The sequence below is a fragment of the Phalacrocorax carbo genome, chromosome 21, assembly GCF_963921805.1.
Source record: "Phalacrocorax carbo chromosome 21, bPhaCar2.1, whole genome shotgun sequence".
Classification (NCBI taxonomy): Eukaryota; Metazoa; Chordata; class Aves; order Suliformes; family Phalacrocoracidae; genus Phalacrocorax; species Phalacrocorax carbo.
The window spans coordinates 2,275,790-2,293,379 of NC_087533.1; the positions used below are offsets into that span (position 1 = coordinate 2,275,790).

Sequence of the window (17,590 nt, forward strand, 5' to 3'; positions counted from 1 at the left end):
GCGAGCTGTTGCGGTTTCTGGAAGACCACGCAGCAACCGGTAGGAATCGGGAGGAGGATTGCTGGTACGCCTTCCCCTGGCTAAGGTGTCCCGGTGATTCCTGGGCGAAACCGCACTGACTCCGAACGGGGCGCGGTGTAATTTCTCAGCAGGCTAAAACCCGCGTTTGGGAGCAGACTTTGCTGCGCATCGGGGGAGCTGCCGCAGAGAGGGCGCGGAGAAATAAAACTCAGGGCTCAGCCTGGGAGCAAAAACAGCTCTGGTGGAGCGGGGGAACCTCGGCACCCCACATGCTGCCGGTGGGGTCTGTCCTCAGCAGAAGGGGCTCAAAGGTCATCTTTCCAAAAATCCAGCTGAGATAAGCAGCGATCAGCCAGTAAATCATCTCAGGCTGCGAGAGCGGCCCGGGGACTGAGTAACGCCGCTCCGCAGAGGGCGGCTCTGCTTCAGCAAGGCACCTATAAATAGTCATTTATTTATTTTTTTTCCTCCCCCTGCCGCTCTCCAGCACTTTGCGGCTGGGGAATTGGTTTGGTGCCGATGGGAGAAAGCTGTGGGGGCTCGGGAAGAGGCGCTCTCCCGCCGGCAGCCCGCGTTTGCGGGATGTGCGCTTTTAATTTCGTAATTACAGGCTAGAGGAGGGCAAGGGGGGGGGGGGGGGAGAAGGGAGGAGGAGGAAAAAAAAAAAAAGCCAGTCCCAATTTGGAACGTTTCCAGTTTTTGCACAAAAAAAAAAAAAAAAGAAGGGAAAAAAAACCACGCGCACACACACACCCCGGTATCTTAAAATAGCGAGCAGGGAGGGGAGAGGAGCGGCGGATCCTCCCAGCCCGGCGCAGGGTAACAATGGTGCTCGGCGGGGAGCAGCGGGCGCCCTGATTGACAGCCGGAGCGTCCTAAAAAGGCCGCGGAGAGATGCTTATCGGAAGGTTTATATAGCGGGGGAGCCGCGCGCTGCCGAGCCCAGCGGAGCCGAGCCCAGCAGAGCCCAGCCCAGCGGAGCCGAGCCTAGGGGAGCCGAGCCCAGCGGAGCGGGGAGCGGCGGGCGCCCATGCCCTGCCGGCCGCGGCTCTGGCAGCCCCGCACAGCCCCGCAGCCCCGGGGCGGGCGGGCGGCCCCGCCATGCACTGCCAGCCCCAGCCCCGGCTCGCCGCGCCCGGCCGCCCCAAGGCAGGCAGGCGGCGCTACAAGACCTTCATGATCGACGAGATTCTCTCCAAGGAGACCTGCGATTACTTCGAGAAACTTTCCCTCTACTCCGTCTGTCCGTCCATCCTGGTCCGGCCCAAGCCGCTGCACTCCTGCGCCGGTAAGCCTTGCTCCCCGCACCCTGCCCGCGGTCCCACGGGCGCCGTTCGCAAGCCAAGGCTCTCTTCCCTTGGCCGGGCGAGCGAACTCCTGCGTCTCCCGCTCCTCTGAAGCGGAGGAGCTCCCCCCAAACCCAGTCCCTGCCGCGAACCTGAGCTCTCACACCCCGACCCCAACGGAAGGGTTTGCCTTTGCTCCCAACGGAAGGGTTTGCCTTTGCTCCCGAAGGCTCTGCATCCCCTCCCAAAGGGTTTGCGTTCCTCTCGAAGGCTTTGCCTTTGCTCCCATAGGAAGGGTCTCCCGAAGGCTCTGCGTCCCCTCCCGAAGGCTCTGCGTCCCCTCCCGAAGGCTCTGCGTCCCCTCCCAAAGGCTCTGCGTCCCCTCCCGAAGGCTCTGCGTCCCCTCCCGAAGGCTCTGCGTCCCCTCCCGCTCCCTCTGTTTTCCAGGGAAGGAAGAGGGGGAGATGTCATTTGATAAATCTTCAGGGCTAATCGTAGCGTGCAGTGCTGGGATTCAGCCTCGCTCTTCCTCGGCGCGTTCGCAAAGAAATAACCGATGCAAATGATAATGAGCTGGCGGGAGCGCAGGTCCTCTAGTAGAAAGTGGCCGTGAGCCTGTTCTCGTTGAAACCAGCGGTGGGTTTTGCTTTGCCGTCTGGGGGAGTACAAAGAAATTAGCAGAAGATTTGAAAAAGGAGAAGAAACTGCTACTGAGATACTATTTTTTCTACCCTAAACTCTCTCTTCCTTTGAAACAATGTCACTCTCTTCCTTTGAGACAATTATTAGCAATTTCTAACAGAGATGATGTGAAAATATTTGTATTGATTTTGCAGACATAGACACCACAAATAAATCCATACAAATAGATCTCTGCCCTGGCCAGGTACCGCTGATTTTAACACAACAAAATGAGCGACTGGGTCTTGACCATGGGCGTTACTAAATTTCACAGATCGCTCTAATGTGAGCTTTTACAAATCCACGTTAAAAGTAAAAATATTATTATAATGCATTCCAGATTAAAAAACTTTTTTTTTTCTCTGCTGAAGTAGGCAGTTTTCCAGATTTATATTCTTCCCATAAGGCCACACTTCCAATGGTGACACCTAATGTCTTAAGAGAATTAGAAGATGAAACCGAAACTTAAAAAATATGTTCTTCAGAAAATCCTAACCATTGAAAAATATTTATAAAGGACTAATTCCCGGTAAAATAATACATATTTCAAGGTCATAGAATTCTATTTTTCCTTTCCCTTTCCTGGGAATGTTCATTTTGCATTTGTCTTAAGTTGTGTTTAAATATTCAAGGCCTGCTCTCTGGCTTAGGTTTGGTGTTTTGCTTTTAATGCTTAGCCAGATATAAATAAGAAGGAAATTTTCCGACCTTAGTGGAGCTGTGCTAACACGCAGCTTGCTGTTAGGTTATGTAAGGGTTTGACGAGTAAAGCCTTGGTCCGAGCATAAGTCTTCCTCCAACCTCAATATTTATTTTGTAAACACTAATAACTGAAGATCCAGAAGTGATTAGGGGGCTGGATCAGAATTAAGACCCGTGAAGACCAACTTTCTGAAAGAGGTGACATGAACAGCGTGATCCTCATTCAACATTTATTTCTTCCGATTGATTTGTGCGTGATGTTCCCTGCCTGCTCTAACTAATCGCTGGCATATTCTTATACAAGAAGATCTGGTTGTTAATCAAGATATTGCTGACAAGGGAATTTTTCAGAGCTGATCCCTCAGTACTGCGTAGACAGTGAAATTCTGTGCTTGGCCAAAATAGGCGTGAAAGTCCCCAAGGGTTTCGGTGTGTGGCAGCTCGCAGTTACGTGGGGAGGGCCCAGTTCTGCTCACATCAGGAGTATTAATCTGAATGTTTACCGACATCCAGAAGGGCATGTGCGATGAGCTCAGAATCAAACCCCATGATCTGAATGTCACATTTGGGCTGAGCGATCAGCATTTTTGATGGGTGGGGCGTTTCCCAGCAGCTCTTTTAAGCCTCACCACCCCCATGGGGAAAAAAGAGAGAATTAATTTTTTAATGTGTATATTGTCTTTGCAAGACTAATATATATTCATTAAATAATCATTAATAATCCTCAAATGAGTCAGCAGTGGATCCTGAGTGATGCTAGCATGACTCTTGTGGTTACTGCTCAATTAAAGCCTTATTTCTCTTTGTGCCTGGGATCTTTAATGAATTTGCCCTCAAGATTGTGTTTCTAGCCCAAGCTCTGGCCTGTCCCTGTGTCAGGGTGGATTGTGAATATCTGCTTCACGGAATTGCAGTGCTTGAGAAGCCAAGTACGGAGAGAGATTTGGTTGCAGGTTTGAAACCACAAAAGAAACTGCTACAAAAGTCCACGCTTCCAAATTGTAAGCTTGCTAAGGTTTATAGGTACAATGGAAGCCCTGTATGTATTAGGTAATGGGAATTTTGTTTTTCTTATAAAAGAGAGGAGATTCTGTCATCGTCTAAGAAATGGACGATACCACAAAAGATAACTAAATATGAAAGAATTTGAAAACTACCCAACACAAATCCGGTGATACCAAACAAAACCAAACCAACCAAAACACCCCCAGACCACTTAGGGATTAAGGACTGCAGAAGTACAGCTCTATGGCATTTAACCTACTGCCTGCGTTCCCTTTCTCTCTTGAGCGGATCAGGAAGGGCGTGAGCACTTAGCCTCCTTCTGGTCTAAAATAAATGAATCTTAAATCTTAACTCACAGAAATGTGCCTTGCCAGGAGAGTCATAGCTGGGGCTCGGGACTGTTTGAAAGAGCAATGAGTGAGTGGTTACTTCAGCTGAGCAGCTCTTTGGCAGCAGGGCTTCTTCTCGAGTCAGGAGTCACATTTTGTAGGTGTTTTTGTGGGCTAAAGAGTTAATAGTTCTTTCATCTCGGGTGAAGTCAGAGAGGTCTGATACGCCTTTATTATTTATTTGGAGCTGAAAGATGTAGTATGTTGTAGTTGTGCAGCATGTGTGTTCAGCAACATCCTGTGTCAAGTGAAGAGAAAAAGCCACTGGTAACCACACGGAGGATATTTTTTTCTTTTGCATATTTAAGCATGTGCAGCTGAATTGGGAGAAACCAAAATTGATAAGTAGAGGGGGACGGGGGGTGGAAGAAGGGTTGGGGGCTTTCCCGTGTGCGTCGTGAAGGCGAAGACTGACGTTCTGAGCTGTGAGGAGCATTCGGGGGGTCTAACGCAAAGCTCACCGCGCGCACTGGGGAGATTCCCATTGCGAAGAGCTTGGAACGAGCCCCAGCTAAAATTTTTTGCTTAGGAAAGAAAAACGCAACTCCCCGTGAAAACCATCCATCATTAGCTTAAAATTTGGTGCACGAACATGTATGGTGGCATTTATTGAGCCAAATAAACAAGGCTGTACTCATACCGAACCTGCAACGAAACGCCTGGGTTCAGAGCCATCATGATAGCAAAAAAAAAAGGTACTTAAACAGAAATACTTTCAGCTGGTGGTTAATACTTCTTTGATTTATGACTTTTTGGATTGTGATGACTTAGTGAAAGTGTTATTTATTTTGTTTCATGATATTTATATTTTTATTGGCTTTTCGTATTATGTCATATCTAATTAATTTGTATAAGTAATGACTGCGGTGTTAACGTGTACTGTGCTTGGTTTGGTATAGCGATTTCTGAAGGTTGCTTTTTGCCTGAGCAGGGTGCTCTAGGAATCCCTTCTCAAATTGTCCTTATATAATTCTCAATTTTATGTTTAAAAATACTTGTAGGCGAGCTTATGCCCATTCTGGGTTGTTTCCTGGATTTTTAAAAATATTGGTTCAGCAAAACATTCAAAATCCAAATGCCATATTCGTAGTTAGGGGCACGATGAAGAATCAAAGGATGTTGTCTGTATATGATGTTATGGGGTCAAATTGGAAATGCTTCATACTTATCAAAGTAGCCAAAATAGCTTGGAAAGTAAACACCAGGGTGGTCAGGGCGAGGCGGGGGGGAGTTGTGTGCTACCCCTGGTGATAGTGGAATCACTGTGTATTGACACAATGGACAATATTGGTCTGGCGTGTCCTTTCTCCATGACCCCAACTAAATTAAGAGGGCTGAATTAAAAAGAATCGTGTTGCCTCTTTCAAGAAGGAGCTTTTTATGAGTTTTCAGTTTATTTTAGCAAAGTTCGTAGCGGAAATTATTTGGTGCCTACGTTGTGTATTCATTTCTACCTGGGCCCGTTCTGGAGCTCATCAAAATACCTCAAATTTGAAATTATCGTAGTGATTTATAACTTAAATTCCACTGAGTGTCAGTGTCATTTATTTCCATTCTACACCAAGGGTTTTTGCTGCTACACAGGCAGGACTGTGCTGCTTCCCTTTTCATCTGCTACTGTAGCTATCCTAGAACAACACCTTGCCTTAACATAGTTTTACAGTACAAAGACGCCTTGTATCAGTGAGGTTTTACTTGTCTTCTGAGAGAATTAGCTACTGAGAGGATTTAGACTTGTGTAAGGGGAGTTGTGTTAAAGGGGATTGTACGCCTCTGTGTGTATTTAAAAGTGCCACAACTTCTGGAAGTGGACATAATCTTAATTTTCCCAGCTTGATAATGTCTTTTTGAGAGTTTGCTAGTCTGTGGACCAAGTTGCCTTTAAAGAACACTAATAAGTATGGTTTGCTTCCTTGAAATTACTGTTTTGGATTTTTGGGTTGGGGCTGGGCTTTTTTTGAGGAGGAGAACGAGTCCTTGCTCAGTGTTTGTGCAAACGGGGTTTTAATGTAAGTAGGTATCCAGTATAGAATTGTTCAGAGCTTGAGTTCTTCTTTTCCAGTTCTTTTGTCTGTCTTCTGTTGTTTTAGCTTAGGATGAATTTAGGAACTGCTTATCCCAAAGGTTTTTTGAGCTGTCATTTCCCCGGTATGTTTGATATTTTCTGGATTAACCTGAGCGCTGCCTGCAGCCACTGGGGCTGGCGGGGAATCACTGCTTGTGCGATAAAGCGTGCGCTTTGATGTTGCTGGTCCTCAGTCAGTCTTGTCAGCCTTTTTAGGAAACCATGGTGAGAAAGTAGATTTATTGCATCTTAAACCAGCTCAGTTTTTATGTGTGACCTTACAACAAGATTCCTTCTGATTGTGTTCAAAAAGGCCTTGATATGGGCAAGGTTTGAATTTGCTCTGGGACATTATCTAAAATTGGGGTGGAACCCATTTCTTTTGCTCAAATACTCGCTGAACCTCTTTCCTTTAAATCGAAGGGATACTGTTACGGAGTTCCTGGGGAAAAGCGGGGCACTGTGGGAAAGGAAAAGGGGATCCGTGTAGCGTATGTCCCAGCGTGAGGAAAAATGAGATGCCATCCGTTCAAAGCGCGTTATCTGAAACATAACAGCTGGATTAATCCCGTTAAATAAAGCTAATACAAGTTGTGGGTATGCCGTCTACTGAGCTAACTAGAACCTGAGTGTGCCCGGCCTCCCGTCAGCCCTGCGCCTTCCCCCAGCACGCTGCGGAGGTGAGGGTTTGCTGTGGCATCCCGGTCGTGACTACAAGGCGCTGGAAAGAGTCTGGGGCTTGTGGTGTGTGAAGTGGGTGCTCAGGACACCTAGGCGTCTTAAATGTGTTCCCGGCATGGCAGGGGCTGGGACTTGATAACTCGCGAGGTCCACTAGAGACCTGTGTCCCAAACTGTATTTGTTGAGGGAAGCAGGCCAGAATGAATATGCTTGTTTATACAGCAGCAGAGTGATAGGCGCCAACTTGAATTGCAAAGCTGCAAGTGTCTCTGGGTGGAAACCTACATTGCTGCAATGCTGTTTGGGATCTTTTGGGGGATTATTTGTGCAAACAAAGGAGGAAAAATAGATCTTTTAAAAACTGCCAGCATTGATTGGATTTAGCTTACAAAGATCAGTATAATTCTGTAGTCTAATAGCAAAAAGTAAATGCAAAATGGTGAAGTAAATCTATTAATCTTGAAAAATATGACATGTTGCTTCTGTAGGTGTCTCTGACCCAGTGTTAGGGAAGCTGTCAAGTATTCCTAATACATATAAGGTAATTCAGAAACCTCATTACCGCATACAGATTCTAGAAGATGCAGTCACCTTTACGCTGACAGCTCAGAGCGCTCCTCTGAAAAGCTAGAAAAGTCAGAATTTGCCATTGGGACTGTCTCCCCCCTCCCGCAGCGTGATTTGTTCAGCTGCAACCTCAGGGAAGTCTGAGTTTTCTCAAAACTCTCAGCCAAATAAGTCCCCGTCCGCTTTAGCCCTACAGGAAAAAGTCTTTCTGTAGCAATCACGCCGAAGACCAGCTTATCGGCCGAGGTGAACTCAACAAACGCTGTAGGCTTTGAAAGTGGATTCATGTGTAGCAGCTTTAAACAAGATTTAAAGAGCTTGGCATTTTTCAGGATGTCCACCTTGGTTTGTACATGTTTTGATGTCTTTAGTGGAAAACATAGTTCAGAAATGCCAAAAAGTGGCATATGAGGGGTAATAAAGGGCTGGCTAATAATAACTATCTACTCAGAGAAGGGTCTGACAATTTTCTCCGTCAGATTACATCCAGTGTTAGAGGTGGCATTTCAGAAGCAAAGCCAGATCAGAGTCTGAATTTGAAAACAGGTCCCACTTAGAGTGAGCAGGTGAGTCTGGCTCGAAACAAGTTTTAATGCTAGATATTTAAAAATTTGGAATCAAGACTGAATGTATTTCCGTACGGTTAACAGTGAATAAAAGAAATTAATGAAAGGCAAAACAGAAAATCACACCCCAGTGATTGCAGTCAAACCTGCTGTGGAAAGTAATCAGTGTTGTGGTTGTGGTTAAGCATGAATAAGCGCTGCGGAGGAATGCTATAATAGGAGGTATTAATGAACGTGGGATTCCACTGGGAGAATTGACACCTACACCTTATTTTCTGAAGCCTCACGGCTTGCACTGAAGCACAGTTTAAATATATCTACACACTGGTTTGGGTTTAAATCCTGTCGATTTGTGAAAACTGTCCTCAATTTGGACGCTGCTCACGGAGGCTGCGCATTACAGACCTACTGCCACAGCTCTCAAGCTGTTGTGCTTATTATTTTTATGACTTTTCTTCAATTGCTGCTGTAAAATGCAGGAAAAGAAAGGCTGGTCTAGTAGAATAAGTGTCCCCCCACACTGCTGCTTTCCGTACTAGCCGGGTGTGAGCAAGGGCAAGAGGCTGCACTGGGGAAGTTGGGGAAAAAGAAGTGAGACTGTTTTGAGCCGGCGAGTCGTGTGAAGCTCCCAGCTGACTCGCCACGGGGAACAGAGCGCAGCAGTAGCTAAGGAGACACTGTTTTTCCTTCTGTTTACTTGTGCTGAGCGTTACATTTCTTTTCCAGCAAAGAGCACGGTGAAGGACAGCTCGCGGTATCGTAAGCTTGGCGGTGGGTTGATCGGAGCATTGATCCGCCTTCAGAGAGGATTTAATGCCGACGGGATTGTTGTAAGCGGGTTCGGATGATTGAAGGAAATCTCTGCCTTTCTGACTTCTGTGTCGCTTCCGTGCCCTCAGTGCAAGCCTGGGAGGAAGGAAGATTTGCGTGCAACTGTACGCGATAGATGGCAGGGCCGATCATCTGGAATTGATCTTCGCATCAGGAACTGATCTCAGTAGATGACATGCTCAATACGCTCGCTAGAGTTGTTTCTTAATCCCCTGCTGGCATTTACTGGGTTAGAGAGAGGTGCTGCTCTTGCTCAGTGTTGCTCAGATGATCTTGATTTCTTGATTCTGATGACTTATTTCTTACCCTCGTTCCCTTGATACCGTATCCAGTTAGGGGTGACTGTGCAGCCCTGCTTGGAGGAACTGGAAACCTGGGCTTTGCGTTTGCAGGCCACGTACAGAATTCCGTCGCATCAAAGCGGAAATACTAGCAGTAGTCACAAAAATGGACGTTTCGGTGTGTTGGTAGGTAGAAGCAATACTAATCGCATGTCCTTTTGCGTTTGGAGTGAAGCAAAATGTTTTAGATTTATTTTGGCAAGTTAGAAGTTAAAAAAGTCGGGGGAATCAGATCAGAGAAAATACTTGATCTGGAATAAAATATTGAAAACATATCTTCTGAAGGCTGAAACGAAACTTTCTAACACTTTTCTTTTTTTATATGAGACATTTGGCAAAGCAATGAAGTTACTTTCTGTATTGCAACGTTTTCTTTCTCTTTTTTTCCCCTTTTTTTGATGAAAGGAAGTTATAACCAAATGTCTTCAGTCAGTTCTATTCAAGAATTGCTCCACCTGGACCGCAGAAGCCCTAACATGTTAACACGAGCTTCATCTGCTAGGAAATAATAGTTCCCTGGAAAGTTTGGGACCTGGTTTGCAATCTCAGCTGTATTCGTGTAAGTGAAGACAAAGCGTGTAACAGAACAGGATCCCGGGAACAAGCTAACGGGAGCTGGGCAGGAGATGCCCTGTGCACGCCTCTGCTCGGCGGGGAGCGGCGCGCAGCGTTGCACTGACCAGGTTCTGCCTCCCGCCGATGGGCACGACAGCCTCCGCGCGCGCGAACCTGGGCAGGGAGGGGCCCCCTCTTTGCATTGCTCGCGTTTCTCGCTCTGCTAGGAAGAGGTTTTGTGCCGTGGTGTGTCTGGTCGCTCCCACCATGGATTGCACGGGTGAGACGAATGTGAGAGTTTCCGAGTAGGCAATAAATCGTGAGGTCATATTAATATTACCATCCAGGGAAATACTGGAGATGGATTTCCGCCCCCCTCCCCAGGTTATCTATTATTTCTTGTGTTTCCTAGCACTCTGGCAGAATCTAGCTGAGAGGCTTCTAGCCCTTGCTGAGTGATTTGAAATTTCCAAAGCTACATTTTAATGACATCTTTAAAAATATAGAGAGATTTGGTGTTAGGATTTGGCTAACACAGGAAGTATTAAGTATTTTCCATCTTCCTTTCACGTAACTTTATGCTTTGACTGATTCTTGGCATCTTCTCCCTCGTTCCTCTCGGCCAGAGCACAGCTCAGGAGAACACTAAGTTACCGGTTGCCCATATTTTGGACAGGTGTGTGGATACTCGGCACTGAGACCCATTTAAGTAACTAAAGGAAAGGGCGAAGAGCTGCCTTGCCGAAAATAATCCTCCATCCTCCCGAATGCGGGACCCCCCGCACTGGTATTCAAATCTCTCCGACCGCAGTTAGCACATCCCGGCGTTGCACATGAAGTTATATACCTGCTGCTTCTTACGTGTCCTCTGAACGTACCGCGGCCTCCAGAGGGGACGAGTCCGGCGGGGTCCGGGTGATGCTGGTAGAGCCGTGCCATGAGGGTGCTCAGTTTGATGCTGCTCCTGGCTACCTGATGAGAATTCACGAGGGCGGTAGCGTTCTTGGCGTCAACATCTGTTAGTGGTCCGTGTAAACCTCTCTGTCCCCCTCTCTGAAGCGTACCGTGCGGAAAGGCAGCCCGGCATCTCTTCCTTATTAAAACAAACAAAAAAAACCCCACACAAACCCCCCCCAGTTAATTTCCTCTTCTTGACTGGCCTGTGCATACCTCTCCATAGCTGGCACTTCTGTAGAGCATAAATCTGTAGTTAGAAGACATGACTTTCAGTAAAAGCAAGAAGATATTTTCTAGAAGAATATCCTGGCATATATAGAGAGCTTATATATATCTATATCATATCTATATCATATCTTTTCGTGGTGGGAAAAGACAGCCTTTTCCCTCTACAAAATTTTTCTAGAACTATGGTTTTGGCAGTATTTATTTCCAGAATATTTGAGCTCTACCTAAAACACCAAACCTGAAAGAATGTCACCCGTCACAGCTCCCAGACAAAATCTCTGCTTTGTTTTTTTAAATTTTTTTTGTAAAAAACCCACTTTTTTTAAAGAAGGAAAGACCAGTTTTCCAGAACTTCCTATATAACAAAAATAAAATTCCCTTTGAAAATGTGATGCGAGAAAATCTGCAAATACATAAGAACTTTTTTCTCTGTGAGATTTGGAGCACCAACCTTACAGTGACCTTAAAATGTGTTTGGGTGTGCGCGTTCAGGTTGTATCTTGTCAATTCTGTAACGTGCCAGTGGTTTATTTTCGAGTAGTTAGTTGGCTAACTTCAACAGGACTACTCATGCAAAGGAGGGTTGGAATGGGAAGCTTTTGTATTTGCACTGTAACTCAGATAATCTCGCTACTCATTTTGTGGATTTTCTTCAAAACAAGAGTGTTCAATGTGGTCATGAAGCCACCTTTCAACGCTTGGCTCACCATTTAGCTTCGGATATTTCCTCTAATGATTATCTTGCAAGTTACAGGATAGTTAATGGGTAATTTTCCTGATGATGCAAATTTGTTATTTTTAACTGGGATTTCAGTTTACAGAGGTTCGATTGCATCTGAACTCAGTTTCATAGACTTTTTCAGAAGTAATCTTGAAGCAAGAACAGGTCCCTGTAGCTTCGAGTGTACTTACTGCCGCATCTAGCGTACAGCTGCCTACATTTATACGTTAAAAACCAAAACCCCGTTGTGTAAGCACAGACGGGTTGAAGCCTTGATAAAAGCATCTCCTTTTCTTTTACAAGACAGAGCAACGCGTGCGATGTGTTTGTGGTTACTTAAATAGGGTGTTCTGTGGCGGATTAACCTGTCCTCTTTGAAGGAAAATCAGCAGTGGTGGTACTTCTGAAAAGTGCCTACTTGCACGCTGCGTGTATCGCGGACGTGTAACTGCATGGCATTATAGGTCTTTGGCACTCCGGTTTGCATTTACCCGTGTGGCTCGAGGAGGAGGAATATGAAGAGTCCCCCTGAAATAGAAACGAGTAACGTAGTCATTGATACAATATAATGGTGAGAAATCCGAAGCGAATGGGGTGTTTCTGGCCACAAAACATTTGCGTGAGTTTGCGAATACATTTCGCTTCACCCTCCTGTCTGTTTTGTTCAGAACCTCCTCTTGACAGCTTTGCTAACGGTTCGTTTTGTTCCTGCGGTGACTAAATAGTGGAGGAGCTGATATTTGAAGATTTCTGTAGCAGCAAAGGACAGTGCTAGGCAGTTTGGATCTCTGCCGTCTGCTCTTGGCTGTGCTCTTTTGCTTTCCTTCAAGCAGATCTCTCTTAGGCTGCTGGCAGCGAAATTCTCCACTGAGGGACAGGAAGCCGTGCCTGAAGTTAGAAGGGTTGGCTTCACCTTGCAAATTACAGAGCAATCATAAATGATGGGAAGGAGTTTGATGAAGTGGGTGAGGAACAATTGATGGATTATTTTAGTTAAAATTACTTAGAGCCCAATCCGACTCCCACTGAAGTCAATTAAATCGTAGTTGGATCAGGGCCAAAGTGAGTCAAATCCAATTAGGCCTTAACTGTAAACATTTAAAAGCACATTATTATAAGGTAGTTCAGCGCTTAAGTTACACTAAAACAAAAGCATTTACGAAATCCCAGACTGACAGTATTTTATTTGTATGGCTGTAATGAAACCCTTGTCCTTGCGGCTGAGAGACCGAGGCCTCTCAGCCCGGTGCCCGACCCCTGTGGCACCTGTCTGTTGTGAAGGGATGTCACAGCAGTTGATCCCCTAGATGTATTTCTGTCCGTCAGAGACGATCCGGCTAGCGATCGCACGAGAAGAGACGGCAAAGATGACTGAAATGAGATTGTAGAAATCCCGGTGTTGTTTCATCTAATTGTCAGGATTTAGAGAGCTTACTTGTGTAAGTATCAGCTCATAAACCGCTGAAACTTCTGCATGAGCTAATCTCAAAACTGTAATGGTTATGGATATTCATCTTTGTCTCTGCTGAACAAAGTACAGCATCCAAAATGTTATCTGAAAAGAAATAACCTACCTAATAAAAAGATGGATTTATAAATAAGTTCAAGTTTAACAACATATGGTGGTGTTTTCAGAAAATCAGGGAGGTTGTCTTTTAAACCGTGATTCACAAGCTTGCCTTTTTTTTGTTTGGTTTCTTTTTTCTTTTTTTTTTAATGAATTCAGGATTGATTCTTTTCATTCTGACCTCAGAACTTCTCCTCACCGTCCCTTTTCCAGCTGGGCGAAGGCATCTCCTGCTGTTTGGAGCGGCTCAGAGTTGGCAGGTATAGGGTTTCCTGGCTTGCATTTGTTCGACAGGGAGGGCTGTCTCGGGAGCTTTTAGCACCGCATCCAAAGTGCCGTCCCTAAAGATCTGCCAAAAGCCTGGGACTTGGCGAGCTACAGCAGGGAATAGCTGCTCCCTGGGCCCATGCCTGTCTCTCCAGGTGAACTAAATTCATCCCCCTGGACAGACGATCTCCCGGTCAGTGCCAAGCGCCGAAAGGACTTCTGCAGGGTTTGAAGTTGGTCTGGTTTGTTTTCTGTCTCCGTAAGCAGCTGAGTTTAAAATGAAGGGTAGAGCCTGGTCCTTGCTTTAACTAAGGACGCGACGTCGCTCGGGCTCTGTGAAACGTCGTCGTGGTGGAGGGAGACGCTGGGCGTTTGCAGAGCGGTGAGAGGAGAAATGAAAAAATGAAAAAGGTCGGTCTGACGGCATGCCCAGCTACCGCAGGAGGGTTGCAGCGTCTTCAGAGCTGTTCAGCTGCCTAAATGGGCTTGGTTTTTCAGTCTGGTTTTGTGCTGTTGCAGTTTTCGTGGTTGTTTTGACTTTTTTATGTCCTTTTCTGTTTTCCATGTGTTTCTATTAATAGCAGGATCAATTAATAGCTTCCACTCACACTTTCCAAAGAGCTTGTGACTATGAAATAGCAATTTCTGGCCTTTAGAGAAAGGGAAAAGTGGAATCCAACCAGCAGTGTTAATCAGCATAAAGGGATGAAACCATGAGAAATATTGATGTAGGACTTCTGTGGCACAGACTCAGCTTAGAAAAAAAAATACTGCCTGTTTTCTTCCCCATCAGTAGGCAGAGACGCTACCATGAAAGCCATGCAGGCAACCTGGTAGCTAGAGCTGGCGATCTGGGGCTTTAATAATGTTTGAAAAAAGGGTTTTCTGCCATCCACGCCTTATTTCTCCCTTCTCACTAGTGCTACTATTAGTCATGTTACAGCTTGTAAAAATGCATTAAAATCAGTTGACAGCTGTTTAAAAACAGAGCATTACCATTATCTATTCATGGATATTGACTGCTTAGTAACAGCCTAGGTGTGATTTGTTTGACTCATATTAACTCACCAGAGATCTTAACTTTGGTATTACCTTTCAAAAAACAAAACCAGCGATAATGTTTTTTACCCGCTGATTGTGTTTCTGCGTCTCTGAGAATATACCCGCAAAATAAAAATGGTACTTTTCTGTAGTAAATTATGGGATAGAAAATCCTTTTGGGCAGTGAAGGATACTGAAAACGCTTTCATTCGTCACGGTGCCTTGACAGCAACTTCTGTTGAAGAAAAACATTTCCTTTAGGGGAATTCTCTTGGGAAAACTCCCGATATGTCTTAGGAAGCAGAGCTGGTGCTGAATTTCTGAGTGCCTCTGCAATGATTTGAACGTCTTGCTGACAATTTGCCAGGACATAGCCCACTTTACCCTGAAATCAGTCACGTTTACAAGGTATTCAACTGAGTATTTCTTACATACAAAGAAAATTATAATGGAATAGCAGCTATTTGTTCACTATTGCCTATTAGTGAACTGAAAAATCCATCCAGAAGAAACTTCAGTGCTGGTTTCTGAGCTCCAGTCCAGAAGAAACATTTCCAGTACCTGGCGCGTAGCTTCAGCGGGGCTTAAAACGTGGTGGACTCTTCTAATTTGTCTTCTCAAAATGTTTGTTTTCCCCAAAGCCAATCATGGGTCGTTTGCCTCCAGTAATTGATACCGACACTGGAAATGTTTGTCCAGCTGATGACAAAGGTAATTTATGTGTTTGAAAAGTTATCGCCCTGGTTAAACTGGGGCCAGTTTGCACATTGTGAGAAAACTCAAATACGCACCTCATCGAGCTTCTCTCCACAAGAATTTTCTTCATTCAGATGCCTCACTTTTTAGGACAATCAGTAAAGAGTGAGGTTTATGTATTTTAAACTGTAATTTAACCCTTTGCATGTTGCAGACTAAAATTTGGAAAAAATCCAAATACTGCTTTTCTCAGTTACTCTTGATTCTGCTGCCACCCCCCCACCCCCGGCCCCACTGTTCATTTGCCCCTTGGAGCCAACAGAAGATTTGGGTGTGTAGAAAAAGAAAAGGAATTGCATCAGACGGCAAATACACGAATGTTTGCTGCTGAGCGTTCATTCAGCTGGCAGCGTGGGACGTGCCGCGGCTGGGAACGGGGATAACTGAATGGAGCTTGTGATTTTGCCCAGCCGGCGGAGGTGGTGTGGCCATCTCTGCTTGGCTTTGTCCTTGACTCGCTGTACGATGCGGAGCCAGCTGTCCGCTCGCTGCATGCCTCACCTTTCCCATCAGTTAAAGGAAAACGGCGGTTTATTACACACTTGTGCAAAGTACCGTAAAATTCTTTGCTAAGAAATGCAAGAGAAGCCCAAAGTGATATGGTCAGTGGGGATTGCGTGTGTTTAACTGTGCTTTTCATGAGGATTAATTAAGTACAACTAAACTCCATAATTTTTTTCCCCACCAGAAGGAAGAGACCTCTGCAGAAATCACGTTAAGATAGGTGTTAAGATGAAGCTGTGTTTATTACTTTGTAGGGGTTTCAATTCATTAGCAACTTTTATCCATCCTTTGACCCTTTCCTGGACTTCTCTCATTCTGTCCCTGACCTGCTGGGTTTTCCAGTTTGCTCTTTCACTGTCTTCCTTCCTTTTTCTCTCCCTGAGCTCTTTCTCGCGGTCTCCCCTCTGCACAAACTGCATCTGATAATGTTTGAGTTCAAGTCGAACTTTCGAACCCATGACGTCAAGTTGGTTTGGAATTAGGCAAAACCAGTTTGCCCATCCCTCGTTGTAAAAGGGTTAATCCTCTAAACTATTGAGAGACAAGGGCAGGGAATTATGAAAGGAGCCCCTGTTTTATAAGCGTTTGTATTGCCAGTGCTTGAATACCCGTAATAAGTAGGTTGCTTCGGTGATTAATGACTGCGTTTTACATGCTGAGGATGGATGATGTGTCTTATTGTAGAAGCCATTTATTTTTATTTGGTCTCCTCACCCAAGTAGGACTGAAAATGAGACCTTAACGTCTTGGTGGGAGTATGTTTTATGCTCAGCAATTTAGTGAAAGGTGAACCGAAGGAGGAGAAAATAATTTAAATGATGCCTAATTTTTTTTTCTTCTTTATAACGTGTGCGAAGACAACTCACATGGATTTTTGTTTTAATACAGGACTTTTCTTTAGAGATTCTTATTTTGTTCCCTCCAAGTTGGAAAGGAGTAGGAATGTGTTGTCAGTCTGAAACTTCATAAATTTGGAAGGAGCAAGCTATTCAAATGCCTTAAACTCAGTCTGTCTTTGTTTTATTAATTTCTTTTTAATCAAGGATGAAAATAATTTAAAATCTTTAGTTATCTTGAGCCAATTCTTGTATCAGAATCTAAGTTTCTGATTTCGCTTTAGTTTCAGTTGCACTTTTTTCCATGACTATGTCATTTTATGGTGGAGGTGGAGTGTTTGTGGTGGTCTAAATACACAGAAGAGAAATCATCTTGTTATTAAACCAGCTGTATATCTATATCTGTATGCATTCAGCACTGCATCCATCTAACTCCAAGATTTTCATTTCTATAGAAAGATTTAATAAAGGAAGGAGTAAAAAGACTTTAAAAAGCCCTCTTGAATTAATTGGAGAAGATCTATTGCAAGACAGTGAAATTGGTTGCAGTGTCCAACCAAGTCTTTCTAAAGCTCTACATAAACCGAAAGACCTTGGGTCTGGCTTCCCAGCAGATCCTCCGGGGTGGAAACAGAGACAGCGAGAGGCATGGCATCGATACTTTGAGAGAGAAAAAGATGAGCAGGGTTTTTCTGAACGTTAGCATTGAAGCGCTTTTTCGTATGTGCTTCACCAAACATATATTAAAGGCTCATTTAGCACTTGGAATTTAAAAGACCCCTCATAACTCATACACCATTGCTGAGCAAAGCAAACCAATTCAGCTCGATGGATTGGAGCATTGGCGGCTTTTCATCATATACCAGTAAATGTCAGTAATTGCCGAAGTTCTCTGGACACATTCTCTAATAACATTCCGGGTGGGATATGGCCCCTTTTTCAAAGCTTAATGAAAACACTGGCGATGTAGAGAGTCTGTCATACTGCGTGCAGGGAGAGCATGGAAATGCAAGTCGAAGATGA

General features: G+C 44.9%; 1 protein-coding gene across 1 annotated transcript in view; it reads left to right on the forward strand.

Annotated features, from left to right (window-relative positions):
- The first annotated feature begins 731 nt into the window (after window positions 1–731).
- Window positions 732–17,590, forward strand: part of BARX2 (BARX homeobox 2) — a 35,856-nt gene continuing 18,997 nt past the window's right edge. Inside the window, exon 1 of the mRNA XM_064470926.1 lies at window positions 732–1,309. Coding sequence (XP_064326996.1) covers window positions 1,123–1,309 — 187 coding nt within the window. The 5' untranslated portion in view covers window positions 732–1,122. The remainder of the gene's footprint in view (window positions 1,310–17,590) is intronic.